Source organism: Cydia splendana, chromosome 3 (assembly GCF_910591565.1).
Source record: "Cydia splendana chromosome 3, ilCydSple1.2, whole genome shotgun sequence".
Classification (NCBI taxonomy): Eukaryota; Metazoa; Arthropoda; class Insecta; order Lepidoptera; family Tortricidae; genus Cydia; species Cydia splendana.
This window is the reverse complement of record NC_085962.1, coordinates 769146-790497: the sequence shown is the minus strand read 5'-3', so window position 1 is coordinate 790497 and position 21352 is coordinate 769146. Positions and strand designations below refer to the sequence as shown.

The following is a 21352-nucleotide window of genomic DNA, read 5'->3' as shown; positions in this document are numbered from 1 at the left end:
GTGTGAATAGTGTCCATTATTGGAACAGTTAAACCATTTTGGACCTTATTCCAAACGCGTAAGGTCTATAATACTAGATGTTTTGCTGTTCAATTAATGACTGGGTAACGAAAGAGCATTGTTTAGTAAACGGTTGCATGTTAATAGTACAAAATACCTTATAATCGACTATTTTAGGGTTTAATAGGAAAGAGGCCGACGGCTTTTGACGTGTACCTAGCCAACGTAATCGTCTTTCTTTCACCTTGGCATCTATAGGAGCTACTTTAAACGTCCCTCGCACATACTCATTGCGGACTTTGTCGAGACAGGTTACTCCGCCTGCCCATCTCAGCATCTTCATACTTATAGCTTACTTATAGCTTATTAATTTATATTTGGGTATAAATTGCTTAAAGGTGCGAACAAAGTCATGGGCGGAGGCTAGTTAATTTTAAAACGGATCTTTTGGATTACAACATAATGTCTTTATATAATGACATATGCCATTACAGATAGGCCTATCATAGAAGAGTTAGTACATTTCGACAAATAATTTAATTTGTATTTTCTTAGATAATGATTAATGACTTTAAAGGCTGAAGTACACTAGAACCCCTAGTGTAAACTTCATTCGATAGCCTGACGAGCGTTCGCGTTTGCGTTATGTCTATTTTTGTATGGGGTTTTGAACAGCGCGCCAAGCGGGACGTTTTGGAAACTATAAATCCCATACAAAATGACACTTAATGCAAACGCGTACGTCACATCCCGCTATCGAATGAATTTTACATTAGGGGTACAGGCGGCCTAGCCAAAGTGACAATCGCTATCGCTTCGCCATCGAATCGCTTAGTGCGACAGTGACAGTGGCGTTTCGATCGCTACGGAGCGTAAGCGATTGGCACGTTTTGGCTACGGGGCCTGTGTCTTGCTAAACAGTAAGACTCAGAAATCTATATTAGATACTCGTACATAATCGGCCTACGCGTGCATATTATGTACGAGTATCTAATATAGATTTCTGAGTGAACTCAGTGGCCTGTATATAATCATGCTGCATTAGCATTTCGTGTGTATTGGCCTTAAATCTGAATCCGGTGATAGCTGTTATACTTAATGAAGACAATTAAGACTATAGAGTCATTTGCTTTCTTGATACGATGAAGTTCTGTATTGTGTTTCTGATTGTGGTATATTTGTCTGATTTGGGCTATTTGGCTCACATCGGTAAGTCTTTCTTTAGTCACCTCTACATGATGGGCCATCATACTGGCCCACTAAGATGGGCCAGCATGTAGAGATGGTAGTGGTGTCGGATGGCTTATGGCGCGGCAGGACGGTGATGGGATGGCCACGGCGTTGGTTCGGCCAGCGATGGTGCGTACGCATCTGCTCGTGGCCCATTCCATACTGCGTGCTCTCAACCATCGCATGGCCATCTCGCTGGTCCAGTGCTGGGCCATCGTGTAGAGGAGTCATTAGAGAATTTAACAACTGTCGACAACCTCGCCCAGTGGTCATACTCATTGTATGGACTAAATTTGTGCTGAGTTGGCCATTTCGTGATGAGCACTTAATGTTATGTTCTTCTGTTTTTGTTACCTGTACATGTTTGGACATGTTTGTGACGGTCGCGAACAAATGTCTTTTGTCTAAATAATTAATTTTATTTCACAGCTTTACCGAAATGTCCTCCAAACGAGTATAACCCTGGTCCCAACTGCGGCACAGAGCCCACCTGCGCGCCCCCCAGCTCACACTTCTGGCCGAAACACACCTGCGACTGCTGGTGTAGTCCTGGCCTATATCGGGATGTGGACACCAATGCGTGTGTGAAGATATGCGTTCCACCACCAGGATTACCGTCAAGATCAAGAAGACAGTTTTCGAGAAAAACATATTACAAGTACAATAGAGGAAGGGCCGTAAATCGTCATTCATAAATATGTATACCAACCAACGCAATAAAACATTCATACATTCTAAAGACGAAACAGGAGCTGAGTTTTTTATAGATTTTAGGTAAATATACGCGTCTCGCTAACGGAAGCGGCACCTAAAAGTAGTGCGATAAGGACAAGGCGAAAAATCCTGCGTAAAAATCTCAAAAATCGAGGTTTCGTACTCCTTTGTTTCCTCCTCCAAAACTTAACCAATCGTAACCAAATTTGGAAATCTAAATGATTATGATATTATCTGTGTCGGACGGTTTTGATTTTTTGGCTAATTGATATCAGTTTTGAATGCCACGCCTCTCATTGCGGCATAGTCAATTAGGCCATTTTGGCCATTTTTGAAGGGCTCTAGCGCCATAAAAAACAAAAATATAAAAAAAGCAAAACGATCCGACACAGATATTGACAATATTAATCGGTGTTGAAAAAATCATTGCTCTAGCTTCAAAAACCACGGAGGAAAACGAGGAGTACGTTTGTATGGAGAAATGACCACTCCCGTCGGCTCTTAAGGCCCCTGTACATATTGGGCCAGCATGGGCCAGTCTAGGGGACGCATTTATGCGTTAGAGGGAGCAAATGATATTGCTATCTCATTCTACCACATGGCTGCGTCCCTTGGACTGCCCTGTGTTGGCCCAATATGTACAGGGGCCTTTAGATTCCCTTCTTAGGTAGACACCCAACTAACATTTCTGATCCCAAACACACCTGTGAAAAAATTGAAAACCTGTGTTATAGAATAATATTGCGAAAATAAAAGAATTTAAAAATTGACTTAACCACTCGCCCACCACAACTAGCTTTCTAAAGCCAAAGGAACTTTACGACCTAGCCCATATCCTAGTGCCTATAAAACTGAGTACTAACATAACCTATGTAGCTCTAAACTGGAGTTTACGACGTTAACTAAACTGTCTTAAACTTTTAACTCTGCAAAGCTACCCTTTAAGAAAATAAGGCTAAGCTCAACGGTAATAAAGTCATGCATAGCCCTCTTTATGGGAAGTGTTTTAAGGCGACTGATAACCTCGACGACCTTCATTATACTTTGAACAAGTCGCTCTGGGTCGCAAAAATGAATATAAATAAAAAACCTTTAATTGTATAAGTACGTAAATGTCTTAAAATGCTAAACAATAATATCTTGAAGTGACCGTCAGAACATGAAATAAATATGGGGCCCTTAGGGTATTATTACCGTAGATAGGTATGAAAAGTTTGAAGACCTATCTCTGACTGTTTGACAGTGCCACCTAGATTTTTTTTACGAGACTGTGCTGCGAAATACTCGCCCGAGGCCTCTCGTTCTGCCGCTGGCCAGACCGTTGCCCTACATCAGAGGTCGGCAAACTGAAAACAGCATTTGCGACTCTTAGAAATGCCTAAAACTGGTGATTTTATTTCGTTTATTTCAACTCTGCCTTTGGCTATTCTTCTCAAAAGTTTGCCGATCCCTGCCTAGCACTAGTCTAGTTCTTGAACCTTTTTTTAAGTTGTTTGTATAAGTACAAACCAAGTGACCACGATCCTCAGTAATGAGGGACCGACCAGAGAGAGAGAGAGAGTAAGTACAAAGCTTCAAAGAAAACATAAAAAGGACTTCTTCTATAATACACTGTAATAGAGGCAATACGACCTGCCAGATGATAATTATAGTATCCCTAGGTTGAAAAAAAAACGGCTGTAGACCCGTACCCAATTGAATTTTTTTCAATTGTAGTCGCCTTAATTCTGTGCGAAGATTATTATATTACCCACTCTAGTAAAATCTCTTTTAATTTCCTGTGTATAAGCCGACTCATACGCAAGCTGAAAGGGTAAGGAAATATGAAGCAGCGTATATTTACCCCACCATCAGTAACGGATTTATTGGGGGAGGGGTGCTATATTATAACAGGCTCTAATAGAAAGGAAAAATGACAAAATTAATAAAAAAACCGTATATTTCTTGGTTTGGTTTTTCAAGTACAATTAACAGTCAAATAATGTAATTTCCGACCCATTTCGTAGGTAGGTACCTTGTCAGGGTGACAATCAATAATATGAAAGTCACTAGAGAAGGCCCCGTGCATGAACTACAGGGGGCAGCATATGAGCCGTCAGATTTTTGGCGCGAGGCGTAAATGTTTCGTTTATGCTTCCGATGTAGCCGACAAGATGGCAGAACCTACTATGCACAAGGAAACGTACCGACGAGAACGTTAGATGGTGTGACATGTGCACATATGTTTCCGATTCAGGCCACAAGATGGCAGACCCTCCAACGCGCACGGTCCCTAATCAAAGCACAAAGTAGGTAGGAAATTAAATTCTTTGATTGTACATTTGACGACGACTGGAGTCTAATGACTTTGTACGTCAAAACCAATGAGATTTGTCCAAAAAACAAAACAAACTCCCAAACTCCAAACTTTGACACGCAACAAATTAAATTCTCAAAACCGTTACATTAATTACAAAGACGAGGCAATGACGTTACCCGTAACGTTATTTAGTAACGTAACGTAATTAACCAAACAAAAATACGTTTTAAACGGCTAATTTCGGTACGTTCCTTTGTGGTTTGAGTTAATTTATTTTTAAGCGGTCGTTCTGGTAATTTTGTCGTTTCATTCGTAGCGTAAATAGGAAAGTAGGTTGTTTGGTTTGGAGTAGGTACCGTAAAACCACCCCAATAAACAAGGCCGTAGCCAGCCGGTCAACTGGGGGGTAGCAGGCAGAGAATGCAGATGCCCGCAGAGGGGCATCCATTGTATGTAAAATTTGAACTCCCGTATGCAGCTCTATACAGTGGCGTAGCGTGAACTAATCTAGCCGTGGGCGAAGTCGCGTCTGCGAGGCCGTTTTCTTTCACTGTGACCGAAGGGGCCTCACGCGAGGCCCCGCGCTTAGGGTGCGAGTCCGTGGGCGATGGCCCTTTTCGCCCACGCCTAGCTACACCACTCTGTATACCTACACCTACCCATATGAAATACTACTTTTCTCTCTTCGCTGTGCACTCGCGATGTAATTCTGTTGGAGTTTGTAATAAGTCAGGCCTAAGTTTGTTTTTGTTTAATTTGTTTAAAGGAAATTTATGTTGTTGAAACCCACTCACTTAGTTCAGAGGTTTGCTTTATACCATAATTAGCATTGAATGCGGTAATGTTAATATTTGTAACATTTTGTAGAAATGTAGAGGTGTTTTGGACGAATGAAGCTAACGTCCGACTTTCAATCCGGAGGTCACGGGTTCAAATACTGGCTCGTACCAATGAGTTTTTCGGAACTTATGTGCGGTATATGATTTGATCACTAGCTTTTCGGCAGAGGAAAATATTGTGAGGAAACCTGCATCTAATAGGTAAGTACTTAAATCTTCGAAAGAAAATTATACGTGTAGGCACAGAATAAATAATAGTACTAGGTACAGAAGACTCACTCTCTAACAAAACGCGTCTGTTACGATCAGGATATATATGGCCGCTAGGTGGCGACAGCGCCACGCGCCGCTTATGGCTAGCCACCAAAATTGGTGTGGAACGGATGTTAGCTACCTGCAGAAAAGCGACGAAATAGCGGAGTGAGCCACGCCTGGTGTAGGTACCAAATGTGAAGACAGAGACACCAACCCATTGGGCCAGCGTGGGCAGTGGGAACTATAAGGCCACAGGCGCAGGCACAGGCGGACAGTATTATGCTGAGGCGAGACCATTTCGTGGTAAACTTTAACTCTTACCAATTTTATTAATATTTGTAGTTTTTAACCGACTTCAATTTTATAGAAGGAGGAGGTTCTGTATCCGGTTGTGGTTATTTTTTTTAAGTACGTTCACCGATTACTCCGACATCCGTAGTCCGATTTGAGTACCTAATTCTTTTTTTGTTTGAAAGGAGCTACCTCCAAGTTGGTCCCATATTAATTTGGTTCTGTTCTGATGTTGGGATCCATGAGGAATTGAGGGAACTCCTCAATTTTTCCTTCCTCAAAGGTGATTTGGGTGTTTTCTTAAGCAACTCGAGCATTTTCTCCCGAAAACCACCAATTTGATGAGGTAGACCTGATGATGATGATAATGATGATGATTTTTTTAAATGTACCTAGTGTGTTCAGCGATTACTCCTGATTATTACCTGTGATCCGATTTGAGTAATTCTTTTTTTGTTTGGAATAAGTTACCTCCAAGGTGTTTCCGTATTATTTTTGGTTCTGGTCTGATGATGGAATCCATGAGGAATTGAGGGAACTCCTCAATTTTTAAAGGCACGTGTAGATTGATTTCGGTGTTTTCTAAAGTGACTCGAGCATTTGCTTCCGAAAACCACCAATTTGATGTACTGCAACTGTAGCCTTACCATGAGATTGACAATATGGTATGGTATGGTATGGTATGGTATGACAATACAGTATGGGATTAGTGGTGTATTTCATAAAACGATTGCATCTTTTCTAAATAACCGAAAACAATGCACGTATGTACATAACTCGAGGTCAAGCCTAGAAGCAATAGGTGACAGTGCAGTTCCTCAAGGATCAATTGCTGGTAATAACTTATTTCTGATCCTCGTAAATGACATCACGAGCGCTTGCCCTGGCTCCGAATATATCATGTTCGCTGATGATACTTGTGTGATTGTACATGCGGATGATTTTGAAACATTAAAAACCAAACTTAATTATGTAATAAACCATCTTGTCAAGTGGTTTAATGCTAACGGCATGTTATTAAACTTGGATAAAACGAATATTGTCCACTTCCAGTTAAGAAACACGATTAAAACAAAATTAAATATTGTACTTAATAACACCCAAATCCCTCAGATTGATACAGTTAAATATCTCGGTTTTGAAATAGATGCTGGGTTGACTTGGGGTCCCCATATCCTGTCGACCTGCAACAGACTGGCCTCAGCCTGCTATGCACTGTCCAGGTTAGCACCCAGTCTAACTGCTGACAATCTCAAAACAGCGTATTACGGATATTTCCATTCGATCCTTACACATGGTGTTGAGCTCTGGGCCACAGCCGCTGAACGCGATAGGGTGTTTAGAATGCAGAAACGTGCTGTCCGCATAATCGACGGTAAACTCCCTGACCACCCAGCAAAAATGCTATTTAAAAAGCATAAAATATTAACTTTACCTTGTATATTTGTCCTGTCGGCTTGTATGTACGTCAGAGCAAATATACATACGTATAAAACTAATGCATCTATACGTACCTGTGACCGGCCGCCCCGCAGACCTCCCTTACTGGTTGCTCCGAGTTGCCGACTCGCTAAGTCGCGACGGTCGCTTAGTGTAATCGGACCAAAGCTGTACAATTCACTCCCGCCTACATTAAAGGACTCGAATAGTGACTCAATTTTCAAAAATAATCTTAAATTATTGCTTATTGAACACGCATGCTACTCAATTGATGAGTTTATGTGTATAACCTTAACCAAAGATCATTGACCCAACACTGTGAAACGAAAATTATGATTGTTAGTTATTGTTATTTTATTGAACTATAATTGTTTTATTACTTGTATAATTTGTATTTTATTCTGACTTGTAAAATGTACTTTTATTTTTACCAATAAATATCTGTATTCTGTATTCTGTATTCTGTATAGCCCCGGTCAGTAGCCTTACCACAAGTTTGACATTGACATATTCGCTAACGTCTTCGTAACTTACTTTTTATGCATCTCGCTCGCACTAATATGCCGGTACGAGCAAGATCCATAGAAAGTAAGTTACACACACGCTAGCGAATATATCAATTTCAAACTCGTGGTAAGGCTATTGATCGGGGTTTAGGGTTAGGAGTTAAGGGGTCAGGGATTAATGGGTCGGGGAATGTCGGTTGAAGGGTTGCTGGTTCAGGGTCGAGGGGTTTAGTGATCAGTTGATTATGCGCTGTGAGGTTGAGTGATCGGGGGGTTGAGGGATTGGGTCAGTGGCGGGGCGGAGGATGGATTTAGTGTAGTGACAGGAATTATAATTTCCCAGACAGACTCGAGAAAATTCCTGATTATCTATTAAAGTAATAGGTACACGAATTTAGAGTTAAGTAAACATGATCTTGTTTCTCATTCATGCGTCGCGCTCTTAACAATGTGTTAAAACTAAAAATGGAAAATAAAAACTTTTTACAAAACAAAGAAAACCGACTTCAAAAAGGATGAAATAAATTATTATCCTTTTTTAAGTCTATGCGTTACCAACTGATATGTTTGAAGTCGGTGCCAAGCCAAGTAGTAACAATACCAGTCAAAAATAATCAGCTTTATGGCTATAAATCCCATTAGAACTGTACTAATAACTATTATAATGTGTAAGTAATTCTGTCTGCCTGTTTGTCGCTTTTTCATGGCTAAATAACTGAACCGCTTTAGGTGAAATTTGCCAAGAAGGTAAATTCCTTGAATTGTTTCATATTTTGAAATGTAGTCCTCTGGATAAGGGACGCAGTCCCAATGCCACACTTGCGTGCTATGGGCTGTTCGAGCATTAGTAAGAAATGCTCTTTTAAAAAATACGACGGCAATAAATGGTCTGTGGTGATGGGCGAACAAATATTCATAAAATACAAACATTCACATATTTTATAATATATTTTCGTGCATTGGCGTCCAATGGCGCGAAATAAAGCAAAAAGCTGTGTTCATCCTTGTAGAAAAGTCGGTTGAAATCGCTCAATCATGTTTATGGCATACACTTTATATGAAAAATATGCTACTTACTATTATATAATATTTAATGTAATATTTACGAACGCTACACCTAGTGGTCGTTCCAATAGCTTAGCGAACCGAGGGTTCAGAAAAACAATTGCAATGTGTTGTTTCCGATTAAGTACCTACTAGTGGCATACGGGTATAATTAAAAAAACTTCGCTTCCTAATTTTGAACAAGAACGGGTAAAGTCAAGCCCGCGATTCATTTTTGAAAAAAATCTCCTTCTACAAACGTAGTAACACATGGAATTTAAACTGTTGTGAGATATACTAACATTGAATAATTTTACGGTTTAGACTCACTTGTTTTTAGTCACTCGTGCGACATGTTTCGGAGAGCCTAGGTCTCCTTTCCGAGTAAGCGATACACGGCCGTCGTGAACGCTGCTCGCACTGTTTTAGTGCTTGAGAAAGGAGACCTAGGCTCTCCGAAACATGTCGCGCGAGTGACTAAAAACAAGTGAGTCTAAACCGTAAAATTATTCAATGTAGTAACACATGGTATATGCGATTTTAAATCATTGCCGGCTAAGGACGTGCAACGAATTCACTCGGTCGATCAAGTGGCCCTATGTGTTGCAAACCGCGTAGGTACTATATCGGTAATTTTGGAGAGGCCATTACGGGAAACCAGTGAACATTCGCTTCGCCAATAGGAACGCACAACACGATTCGGACGAACGGGCCTCCATTTGAGCGGCAAGATTTTTTAAGACGGACGGTAGCGATGTGAAAAACTAGGTTATTGGGGTACTCGGGATTCTAACGCTATTATTAGCGATAAGAAAAGGCACCAATTTTGGTGCTTTTCACATGTATTGGTGCTTTTCGATCGCTAGCTGGTATGCGAAACTGCGTGCAAACCAAGTGAAAACATGCATGATCTTAATAGCCTTCCACACGCATCTTTGAACGCGAAACTTGGATGCGATTCGCATTTTTTTTACGACAAGAGCGAAGAAACCTTACAATGTATTATAAGAGCCAGGTGTCTGGCAGCTGTTTATCGGATTAAGTAAGTATGTTATAATTAGATTAAATAACATTGCACATTGGCACCGAAACATAATACCGCAGTTTTACGACCTTCTGTATTTATTATTGCTTATTTCTACTTGTTTCTACCCGTTTCGAAAGTTTCAAATAACCGGCCACCCAATAAGAGTTTTCAAACGCTCGGTGCAGAATCAAAACGCAAGACGGGATGTCAATTTGAAAATGACACGTTTAGAAACCTTGCTTTGTCATTAACATTATTTCTGATTACTTATATACTAAATAAAACACCAATGTGATTAAAAGCTACAAATTAAAATAAAATGAAATATTTAGAAATATAGTTGGTCAAACCAATTTGTCAGTCAGTAAGAACCAGGAAAACTATACTCATCTTTTCCTTTTGGGTGCTAGTACTAGTGTAAGACAAAGAAAGTATGATTCTCTCTGTCTAGGATTGAAATGAGACAGTCCTTTGACAAACTATAAAAGTCATTTTCAGTTCAGCTTTATTAAAGACTTTAATAAACTCAAAGAAAAAAAAACTTAACAATTTGTAAATTGAGTTGTGGTTTTCGAACATTTATCGGTTGTCTGTCAGAAGTCAAAATGTCAAAATTTGTGGAGTGATCTCGTATCGCATAAACTGAGTTTGTATCTTAAATTTACACAGAATGAATAGTTAAAAATGGCCGTGAATAAACCCTATAAATGCGTTAATTGTGGAGAGGCATCTGCGGCCTTATACAAAACTTATGGGCCGTCTGTTTTGAAGCTGACCAAATGCGTAAGTAAATTCAATGTTTTCGGCTATTTACCATCACAAATAGCTTAATAAAACGGAATAATACAGTTTATTTAAATGTTATAACTATCCGAATGAGATCACTCCTTTACTAAACATAAAATCTTTACATACGAACTAAAATCGAACACAAAATCACAAAAAAAATCGTAATAAATAATCGTCGCCTAACCTTATTTAGTGTTGCCCGAGGTATTGTTCCCAAGACACTGGCCGCAGTACCTCTTTGCAGGGCTAAGCTTAGACTCTGGGCAAAGAAACGCCGCTACCTAAAGGTTGCCAGACACCAATATTTGTTTCTCTGGTATTTCTTTCCTAGCCTTTGGTGTCTGAAGACTGAGACCCGTATCAACCGCAGCTCGCAGGGCCAGAAATACTTATTGGTTTTTGAATTTTTTTTGTGATGTAATTTGTTTTTTGTTTTAGGATAAATGCAACGGAATCGTGGACAAATATATAGAATATGATCCAGTGATTGTTATGATTGACCTAGTGCTGGTATCGAAGGAAGCTCAGAGACATGTGCTGTACAATACAGAGTTTAAGGTAACAGTGTATTTAATATTTTATTTATTTATAGCCTTATTTCAAAGGTAAATTTTTTTTATACTATATCTACAGTTTTTCTTAATCTACATTCTATGGTAACCGCTTCTGTGTGCCTTTGGGCAAAGGCCTCCCCCAATCTTCTCCACTCTTCCTTATTATGAACTAATCTGGTCCATGTTTTTGTGTTTGTCCTTTCAGATTTAATATTTTATTACTTACTTATTTGTGGCAAACTAAAGCATTAATACCTTACTAGCTATAATATAGCTGTAATATAATTATGTAGTCAGTTCCAATCTGGAGTTACAGTTCAAATAATAATTATTTGTTTTACAAAGTTGTTGTTTATCTTCTCATGATAATATTGATACCTGCTAAGAATGTTTTTGTATGTTAAACATTTATTAAGTCCAATTTCTTTCTATTACTCTTTCTAGCAATGAAAACTAGTACCAGACAGATATAAGTTATGTTAATGTTCCTGTCAAGTTTCATGTAATTTAAACATGTTGTTTTAAAATGAGAGCAACAAATTATAGGAGCGGGTTTTTGGCAGCGGGTTCATGTGAGTCATAAACTTACACTGCTCAATTTCTTATACATTATTTTCATATACTTCCAGGCATATTGGAAGCTATTCATCATCCTGATAATGATAGAAACATACGGACTATGGCGGAGTGATAGTCTGTTCAACATTGTGGTCAACACAGCATGCGGCATACAGACAAACAATACTACATTAAATATTACACATTTGTAAGTATTTTTTAAACTAATATAGCAGTGGTGGATTTGCCCTAAAGCCAAGTAGGCCCGGGCCTAGGGCGGCAAGATATTAGGAGCGGCAAATTGTGACAATAACTTCAATGATGATAACAAGAAATAACTTAAAATGTAGTCAATATTATGGGTGCTGAAAAAGGGGCGGCTACAGGGCCTGGGGCTTAGGGCGGCAAAGACTGCAAATCCGCCACTGTAGTACCCATATTAAAACATATTTATACATGTAAAGCAAGGTTTAGACTAGCAAGAACTTGCATGCAATTTTCATTATATAGCGATTAGGGAATGCAAATCGGTTATTTTCGGTTATTTTTTGTATGGTAATTATCGGTTATTAACCGAAATCGGTTAATAACTGATAATTTCCATACAAAAAATAACCGAAAATAACCGATTTGCATTCCCTAATAGCGATATCTGATCAGTATTCAGTAATTTATTGCTTTCATAGGTACATTACATAAGGTGGTACATCAAAACAAGTCAAACAAGATCAGCTATGAGCCCTGCAAGGGCACTGCAATTTACATTCTTAATTAGCTTAATAACTAACTAAACTAATTAATAATAATTAATCAAACTTTTGAATGCAGTTTACCGTAGTAGTCGGCAATATAACGTAAATTGCATGCAATTTCTTGCTAGTCTATGCTTTGCTTATCAATGTAATGCTAGGCAAGCCACTTACGTCACAACATTACTAAAATGATCTTCTCTTCTTCCTCGCGTTATCCCGGAATTTTGCCACGGCTCGTGGGAGTCTGGGGTCCGCTTGACAACTAATCCCATGATTTGACGTAGGCACTAGTTTTTATGAAAGCGACTGCCATCTGACCTTCCAACCCAAAGGGGAATCTAGGCTAGGCCTTATTAACATTACTAAAATGATGTTTCACCTAAAATACTAATGTTTCAGACCTTTATCCATTCGATGGGAAGCACCGCAATGGTGGCAGCGACAATGTAGCGGTTGGCAACCAGAGGAACGCGATGAGAGAGACCTGTTCATTTGGGAGAAACACTTCTACATACAGTTCATTTCTACATTCGCTGGTATGTTTACTAAAACATTTATATTTATAGCCTTATATCAGAAATACATTTTATACTATATCGATAGTTTTCCTTAATCTACGATAACCGATTCTGTGTGCCTTTGGGCAAAGGCCTCCCCCAATCTTCTCCACTCTGCCTTATTTTGCACTAATCTGGTCCATATTACATTACTAAAACATACCAGGATTCAAATTACAAGTCGTCATTCTAGCTATAATCCAAAGAAAATTGTGTTGGATCCGACACATACTCAGAAGACTGAACTGCTTATCCAAGCAGTCTGTTGCTAATCCACTACAGAGGTAGTGCATATGTTGACGTATTATAAGGACTGGCCTTACTTACGGGCACTAAAAATGGTACTATAGTGTAAATAACATTATTTGCGGTATTTGACACATTATGACTGACGTATATAGAGATGTAACTAACGCAAATCGATTGTCACAGCAAGCGATTACGATTGGATGGCACGTAGACTGAGGTATCGAATTGTGACGTATAATGAATTTTTATTTGAGATTTAAATAAAGCTAGAATTATATGGTTTTCCCGCAAGCTACCGGTCGGTCGGTGTATTTAATACACCGACCGAGTAGGTCGCACCCATTGTCAAAATTGAAACTAACTGGGGATCTATTTTAAAGTTTATTTATGTTATTTCTGTGTCAAATTTGTTGTCTGTTAATTTTTTTTTTTTTTTTATTATCATTTATTCAAAGACCAACTGAGATCATTTTTGTTAGTACTTACGACTATGACTTATAAAATATTGTTAGTTTTATGATCTATATTCTATACCATGTCAGAGAAAAATAAATTAATTGAAATTAAAAAGAAATGAAATTAAATCAAAATAAAATATAATAATAACGACTTGATTAAATGAAAATAAATATTAGAGCATTAAATTACAAATTAAAGTTAATAATGTTAATTAATAAAAAATGTCAAAATATTGATAAAATGTCACTTCGATTAATTTCAATTACTGCGCTTTCTTATTTGGTTCGCCTCACAAGTTATCAGGTATCAGTGTACGTATTTTACATTTTGGTTTAGGTGTATAGCACAGCCATTGTTGAGATATACACAGTCTACACGTTCCGAGATCATTTTCAGAATACTGTTGGTACTGGCGCGGATCCGGCGCACCAGGGATGTACATCGCTTGCGCATACTCGCGTAGAAACAGTCAACCCGCGCCTCGGCAAACATCCCTGATGCACTACAGTATCGCGGCAGCCCCATCAGTACCCTGAAAGCGTTATTGAACTGTACTCGAAGAGCATTGTACCGTGTTGCTGTGTAGTTCGCCCATAGGCCGCTAGTATATAGAGAAGTACAGTACGCTCTGAAAAGAGTGACCTTGACCTGTTTAGAGCATTTAGCGAACCTACGGGCGATCATATTAGCTCTAATAGACAATGCTCTTCGTTCGCGTTCAATATCTGTATCGTCTTTAAGGTCAGATGTCACAATATGTCCGAGATACTTGAATTGTGATACTACAGTGAGTACCTCCCCGTATAGTGTTATAGGTGGGATATCGCATGGGCATTTGTTTCTAACCTTAAAGACCATACATTCGCTCTTTTTAACATTGTATTTTAAACCATGACTATTCGCGTACCGTTCACAAATACCTATCAGCTTAGTGAGCCCACAGGGAGAGGCACTCAGCAGCACCATATCGAAGTGATGATAAATATATCCATATTTACAGTTAATTATCCACCTTTTCCTTATTTTTATTAAAAGAAAAATGAAAAATTCATATCGATTTACTTAGACGACTACCGATTCATAACGGTGGTGTCCGGCCAACCCTAAAATTAAAAAAAAAAGACGTAGAACGTAAACGTTCGCAGTGCAGTTGTTTTCCTTTGTGATTTCGATGTGCAAAACATTTTACGTAGTATTGCTGTTGTGAGTGACAGACGTCAAATACCGCAAATAATGTTATTTACACTATAGTTCAGCGGTGTCATTCACGAATTCGAGCCAATCTAGAAGCCTAACGCAACTAGTTGCGACCAATCGCGCGCGTGATGTGAACTCATCAACCAATCGCGTTGTAGCGATGTCACACCGCTGTACTGGCACACCCCATTCATACCCCATTCTTATTGCCCGTAAGGCCAATCCTGAGATATATACGTCAATGAGTGCATAATTGTTTTTGTACCGAGACTGACTGAAATAGCAAGATACGTTTGTACGTTTCCGTGAAAATACGATGGAAAATAATTATGCACTACATCTGTATTACTGTGCAAGAGAGAAGAAGAGATAAATAAACTGATAAACTGATAAACTGAGACGGGTCAAGATCTAGAGGCCCACAACTCAAACGATGGGAGGATGACATAATAACTACTGTAGGACCATTCTGGACAAGACTGGCCAGGCAGAGGAAATACTGGGAAGAGTTGGAGGAGGCCTTTGCCAACAGGCACACTGAACTACGAGACTTCATTTAAAAATCAATCCAAGCACACAGTTCAAAGTTCAGAAGAAGAGGCTATACAAAAACAAAACATCTGTATTTAGATGGTCAGCATCGGGATGACCTTGCAATACTTGGAAACATTGGAGAAGATTAAAAAATATCTGACGATTAAAAAGTTCTTGGCTGGACAAAACTACAGACAGAAGACAGTGCTACAAAATTTCTCGTTTCGCCGCCGCACACTTGGCATTGGCACACAGCCAATAAACCTGTCGTAATTATCCCTATGCACCTTACATTTCGTTAGTGGTCCTAAACATCTATGTTTGTAATTTCAGGTGTCACCGCATTCATACTGACGGTGCACTTCGCCATGAAAATGCTGAAGCCTTTCATTTCGCAGAATGAAGGTAAGAATCCATTAATTTTTAATTCAAGCTTTTTAGGGTTCCGTACCCAAAGGGTAAAACGGGACCCTATTACTAAGACTCCGCTGTCCGTCCGTCCGTCCGTTCGTCCGTCCGTCTGTCTGTCACCAGGCTGTATCTCACGAACCATTGAAATTTTCACAGATGATGTATTTCTGTTGCCGCTATAACAACAAATACTAAAAACAGAATAAAATAAAGATTTAAATGGGGCTCCCATACAACAAACGTGATTTTTGACCGAAGTTAAGCAACGTCGGGCGGGGTCAGTACTTGGATGGGTGACCGTTTTTTTTTTGCCGTTTTTTGCATTATGGTACGGAACCCTCCGTGCGCGAGTCCGACTCGCACTTGCCCGGTTTTTTTATTTATAAGTAGATTCCATATAAAAAAGGTACCATAAGGTCAATTTTAACATGAAAAATTTAACTTGCCGTGATTGTACGTATCTGTAAATGAAATCTTAAAAAAAGAAAGATCAGCTGTCTGATTGGTCTGAAATTTGGCATGTAGTGCATAATTGTTTTCCATCGTATTTTCTCGGAAACATTCGTATTTTACTTGCTACTTTAGCCAACTTCAGTACTTTTGTACCGAGACTGAGTGAAATAGCAAGACACGTTCGTACTTTTCCGTGAAAATACGAAGGAAAATAATTATGCACTACATCTATACATCAGGTTGATCTGGTGGCATAAGAACTTCTTTAACCTAGTTTTGTTAGAATTGTTCTGAACTTCTGAATCCCTAGTGTAAAGGACTATGCGTCAAAATGGTCCCAATACCAACAGAGTTGAGATCGATGTCATTAGATAGGTATTTCTATTTACTTCATTTCGTTCTATGGGCACCAAGCAGAATGGGGTTGGCAACTGTCAAAGGTTTGCATAGATGGTGCCATCATAGCTTGCCCCTTTTTCTATGAGATTTGGCTTAAGGGACTGGCATCCAGTGTATTAAAAAAACAAAAATTTGACACAATTATAGGGATTCACAGGGCAAGCTATGATGGCGCCATCTGCTAAAAACTTCCACCGCCCAACCCCATTCCATTGCAAAACTAAGATAAGACAACACAAACGCGTACGTCCGTCACGCTATCGAATGAAAGGACCATGGGCAACTTTGTATGGAGTCTGGACAGTCTGGACCAATAACCAACAGAAATGAGAATTAGGTCATTAAATTGGTATTTTTATGTACTTCATTTCGTTATATGGTCACCAAGCGGAATTCCATTGCAGAACTGAGATATTGATATTTTAGTCAAAATGTCGTCGCCCTTATTACCTAGACAATAGAGTCCATCGCTGGGTGAGCGCGGCAAACCATTCGCCGCGCTCGCCCGTCGGTGCGCGAATATCTACCCTGCACCAATTATTTACTTACTAGGACTCTATTGCCTAGGTAATAAGGGTGACGACATTTTGACTAAAATACCAATATCTCAGTTCTGCAATGGAATTCCGCTTGGTGACCATATGACAAAATGAAGTACATAAAAATACCTATTTAATGACCTAACTCTCATTTCTGTTGGTTATTGGTCCCGATTGTCCAGACTCCATACAAAGTTGCCCATGGTCCTTTCATTCGATAGCGTGACGGACGTACGCGTTTGTGTTGTCTCATTTTGTATGGGATTTTGAACGGCGCGCCAAGCGGGACGTGTTGGAAACTCGAAATTCCATACAAAATTAAGGGGCCCACTGATTAACAGTCTGCCGGACGGTATCGGCCTGTCAGTTAGAACAAACTTTTGACAGTTCCGAACAACTGACAGGCCGATACCGTCCGGCGGACTGTTAATCAGTGGGCCTCTTTAGACGTAACGCAAACGCGTAAGTCACGACACTATCGAATGAAATGTACAGGGGTACAGATGAAACTTATTTTTGGGGGTTTATAACGTTTTTTTTTTTCTATTTCCAGTCCGATTCTCATCTTTACTAAAAGCATTCTCACTGGCCAATGTGAGCATACTATTAACCCTTCCCATGCTGGTGTGGGGCTCAGATCCTGTTGCAGAAACCAGAGCTTTCCACTATGGATTGGTATTTGTGTATAGTTTCGCTGTGCACCTTAATACATTTATTGGTAAGTTACATTTCCCCTACATCTACTTAAATCACAAAGGCCCACTTGCACCATCCCACTAACCCGTCAACCCAGTGTCAAATTGTACTGGTAACCATGGTAACTCCAGGTTTAACCGGTTAACCCCAGGTTAGTGGAATGGTGCAAGTGGGCCTAAGTCACGGGAATCGGTTTTGTAAAAACTAGTACCTGTGTCAATTCCTGACCTGTCCAATGTATATTTAGTCTCACATTTTGCTCAATGAGAGAGTGAGACGCAATGACATTGAACAAAGATACTGTACATATGGAATACCACCCTAAGGTACATATATTTCTCCTTTCAAGAAGACGAGTTGGTATTTGCTTCTGCAACAACTAGTGCTTGTGTCAGTAGGGTTGACCGGTCGAAGTATTTAGCAGATGGCGCCAGAATAGCTTGCCCTGTCAATCCCTAGAAGTGACAATTTTTAGGGTTCCGTGGCAAAAAACGGAATCCTTATGGATTCGTCATGTCTGTCTGTCTGTCCGTCCGTATGTCACAGCCACTTTTTTCCGAAATTTATAAGAACTATACTGTTGAAACTTGGTAAGTAGATGTATTCTGTGAACCGCATTAAGATTTTCACACAAAAATAGAAAAAAAAAACAATAAATTTTGGGGGTTCCCCATACTTAGAACTGAAACTCAACATTTTGTTTTCATGAAACCCATATGTGTGGGGTATCCTTGGATAGGTCTTCAAAAATGATATGTGACGTCCCACGGTCAAAGGTACCTTATGGCGGGTATGGAGTTATGCATACCCCAGTAATCTACAATAAATAAGCTATCGATAACACAAAAGATCAACCTTCTAGGTTGCGTAGTTACAGAGATATGATTTTTTGAAAATAATGTTGTGAAATGAGCAACTTTACGATAGAGAAGTTTTAAGTTTAGCCGCCTAAAAAACTATGTTCCTGAAGTAAGTTACATAGTTGACTACAAATAATAATGCCTTATATATCTGAGATTAAAAAAATATTGCGACTTGTTCTGTAATGCAAATAGCAACTTTTGATATCGACTGATTTATGTGTATACTAACCAATCTCTTGAAAATAAAGTTTTATTTCATTTTCACGATTGATTGCAATGAGCTCTCAAGATTTAAATTTTATCTATTAGAAAACGACACTGACAGACAGTTTAAGCAAAAAACAATACCGATTTAGAGGTGAAAATGTATTTTCTGACATTTTCATATAAAATCACAAAATTGAATATTTTTACTTTTAATGTGACACACAATCAATTTTTCTGAGCACATATGAAAGAAATTCTGTCATTCAAATGAAATAAATCCTAAAACCCCAACTAAATACTATATTTAACCCCTTATGCCACTTTAAACTTACATAACAATAACAGTATTTGCTCCATACATTTACGAAAAGGTACCTTATGGAAATAAATCTAATAATACATCACTACAAAATATCAATCATATTATAGTTTATCTTTTATGAATAGAAAATATTTATTTACATTAAACTGCCCCCAATTTAATTAGTTCTTCGTCATAATAATCTTAAAAAAGACCAATAATTTGTATGTAATGAAAAGGTACCTTGTGGTCAAGTTACATGATGAGGCATGATGATGATGGAACAGTTAGGATAAACTAATAATATTTTGGGGTTAAGATGGTATAAATCGTCTATTTCTTATCAATAATATATTTCGGTTGCTATTGAAGATAAGCGGCATTGAGGTTCAATGACCTCAGATATTCCATAAGGTAATGCGTCGGGTATTGGCATTTTTCAGCAAACCAATGGCTGATTTACTGCATGCGACCAAACCAAATGAAGATTATTCTAGTTAAGAAAGACTTGACGAGAGTAACTTTGGTATAAAGCAGTCTACTTGGATTTGTGATGTCGGTCTATGTACGGTTATAATATTTGCGAGGCGCCCCAACCAGAACTGAAATTATCAAATTAGTTTTGCAGAATGCTAATACAGTTCTCTACCAAACTTCTTTTCCCGTATTGACTAGTTTTTTTGGGAATTTTCAATCATTTTTCCATAAGGTACCTTTTCTACTAAACTCTGAGACGACATTACTAGGCTTATAACTAACTTATAACAAAAATAAAAACAGGTAAACAAACGTTAGGCATTAAGGTTTCAGATCACACAATAAAAAAAAATTGAGCATTTTTTCACCTCTTTACAAAACATTTAATATCTCCGAAACTAGAAACCCTCATAAGGTACCTTTTCCCGTGGAACGTCACATATTGAGGTTTAGAATATCATTTTTTTCTAAACTGAATAGTTTGCGCGAGAGACACTTCCAAAGTGGTAAAATGTGTGTCCGCCCCCCCCCCCCCCCCCCCCCCCGTAACTTCTAAAATAAGAGAACGATCAAACTAAAAAAAATATATGATGTACATTACCATGCAAACTTCCACCGAAAATTGGTTTGAACGAAATCTAGTAAGTAGTTATTTTTAATACGTCATAAATCGTAAACCGCAATTTTATTATGTTACTTGTTGCTACGGAACCCTTCATGGGCGAGTCCGACTCGCACTTGGCCGCTTTTTTGTATTTTTAAAGACAAGGTACAATCAGTCAAACTATTAGCTTAGTACTCCTATAAGCTAATGATTATGCTGACTGTACATTTATGATTTTACTAATGTTGCTGTATAAAAATGTACCTATATTAACATAGTAAACTTTTATTTCAGTTCTCTATGGCTGCCCAATGACGATCACAGTACTTGTGCTGGCAGCCAGCAACGGCATGAAATTCCTCACCACCTACCACACCACGCCACTTATAAGGGACCTGCTACAATAGTTACAGAGATTTATGATTTTGAAGACTGAACAATTAAATATAGATAGAATAATAGTAAGTAGGGTAACTCGCCAGTAACTAGCCACCGGCCAATAATTGGCCACTCTAAACTAAAAAGAAATTCTATTCACCTATAAACAGAATTCATTTTAGTATAAGGTATCAATAACTGGCCCGCCTTCAATAACTAGCCACCTTATACTAAAATGATTCTGTTTATATGTGAATAGAATTCTTTTTTTTAGGGTGGCCAGTTACTAATAGGTGGCCAGTTACTAATAGGTGGCCATTACTCTATAGGCAAATACACTCATTAGACAAGAGGAACGCAAAAAAAGTTTGATTGCTAATTTTGAAATTACGCTGCTGTACTGTGGGTGGGTCTGTGGCGTACCTTGGGAGAGGCCTATGCCTAGCAGTGGACTGCAACGGGCTGATGATGATGATGACTGTGGGGTACGTTCTTGGTAGCTCCGGCGGTCTAGCATGAGGTGTTCTCGCGCGCGAGTCGATACTTGAAGTCGCGCTAGATGTATGCAGTCGCGCGCGAGAACGCAACTCATGCTAGACCGCCAGATGGCAGAGCAATGTACTAGTGAACCAAAGGTCGTGGGTTCAAATCCCACTCAAGACAGTGAATTTTTCCACTTTTCATTTATTTCTAAGCTTAATAACATCGTTCGGACGTTTCTGCTTGATAC

General features: G+C 38.9%; 1 protein-coding gene and 1 long non-coding RNA gene across 2 annotated transcripts; both read left to right on the top strand.

Moving 5' to 3' along the window:
* Positions 1-10261: 10261 nt before the first annotated feature.
* LOC134806433 (protein ARV1) lies at positions 10262-20706 on the top strand. Its single transcript, XM_063779711.1, has 7 exons — positions 10262-10428; positions 10873-10992; positions 11618-11754; positions 12698-12834; positions 15628-15699; positions 17650-17814; positions 20539-20706. Exons 1-7 carry the CDS (start codon positions 10330-10332, stop codon positions 20649-20651), a joined length of 843 nt encoding a protein of 280 aa, XP_063635781.1. The 5' UTR covers positions 10262-10329; the 3' UTR covers positions 20652-20706.
* LOC134806471 (uncharacterized) lies at positions 18399-20317 on the top strand. The gene is made up of 2 exons (XR_010146536.1): positions 18399-18510; positions 20088-20317. It is a non-coding gene; the product is annotated as an uncharacterized LOC134806471 (long non-coding RNA).
* Positions 20707-21352: the final 646 nt, after the last annotated feature.

Bases quoted from the DNA above. Each gene is read 5' to 3' on its own strand.
- LOC134806433 (XM_063779711.1), top strand. From the start codon at position 10,330: ATGGCCGTGAATAAACCCTATAAATGCGTTAATTGTGGAGAGGCATCT. The intron at 10,993-11,617 runs GTAACAGTGTAT...ATATACTTCCAG, and splicing joins TGTACAATACAGAGTTTAAG to GCATATTGGAAGCTATTCAT. The intron at 17,815-20,538 runs GTAAGTTACATT...CTTTTATTTCAG, and splicing joins GCACCTTAATACATTTATTG to TTCTCTATGGCTGCCCAATG.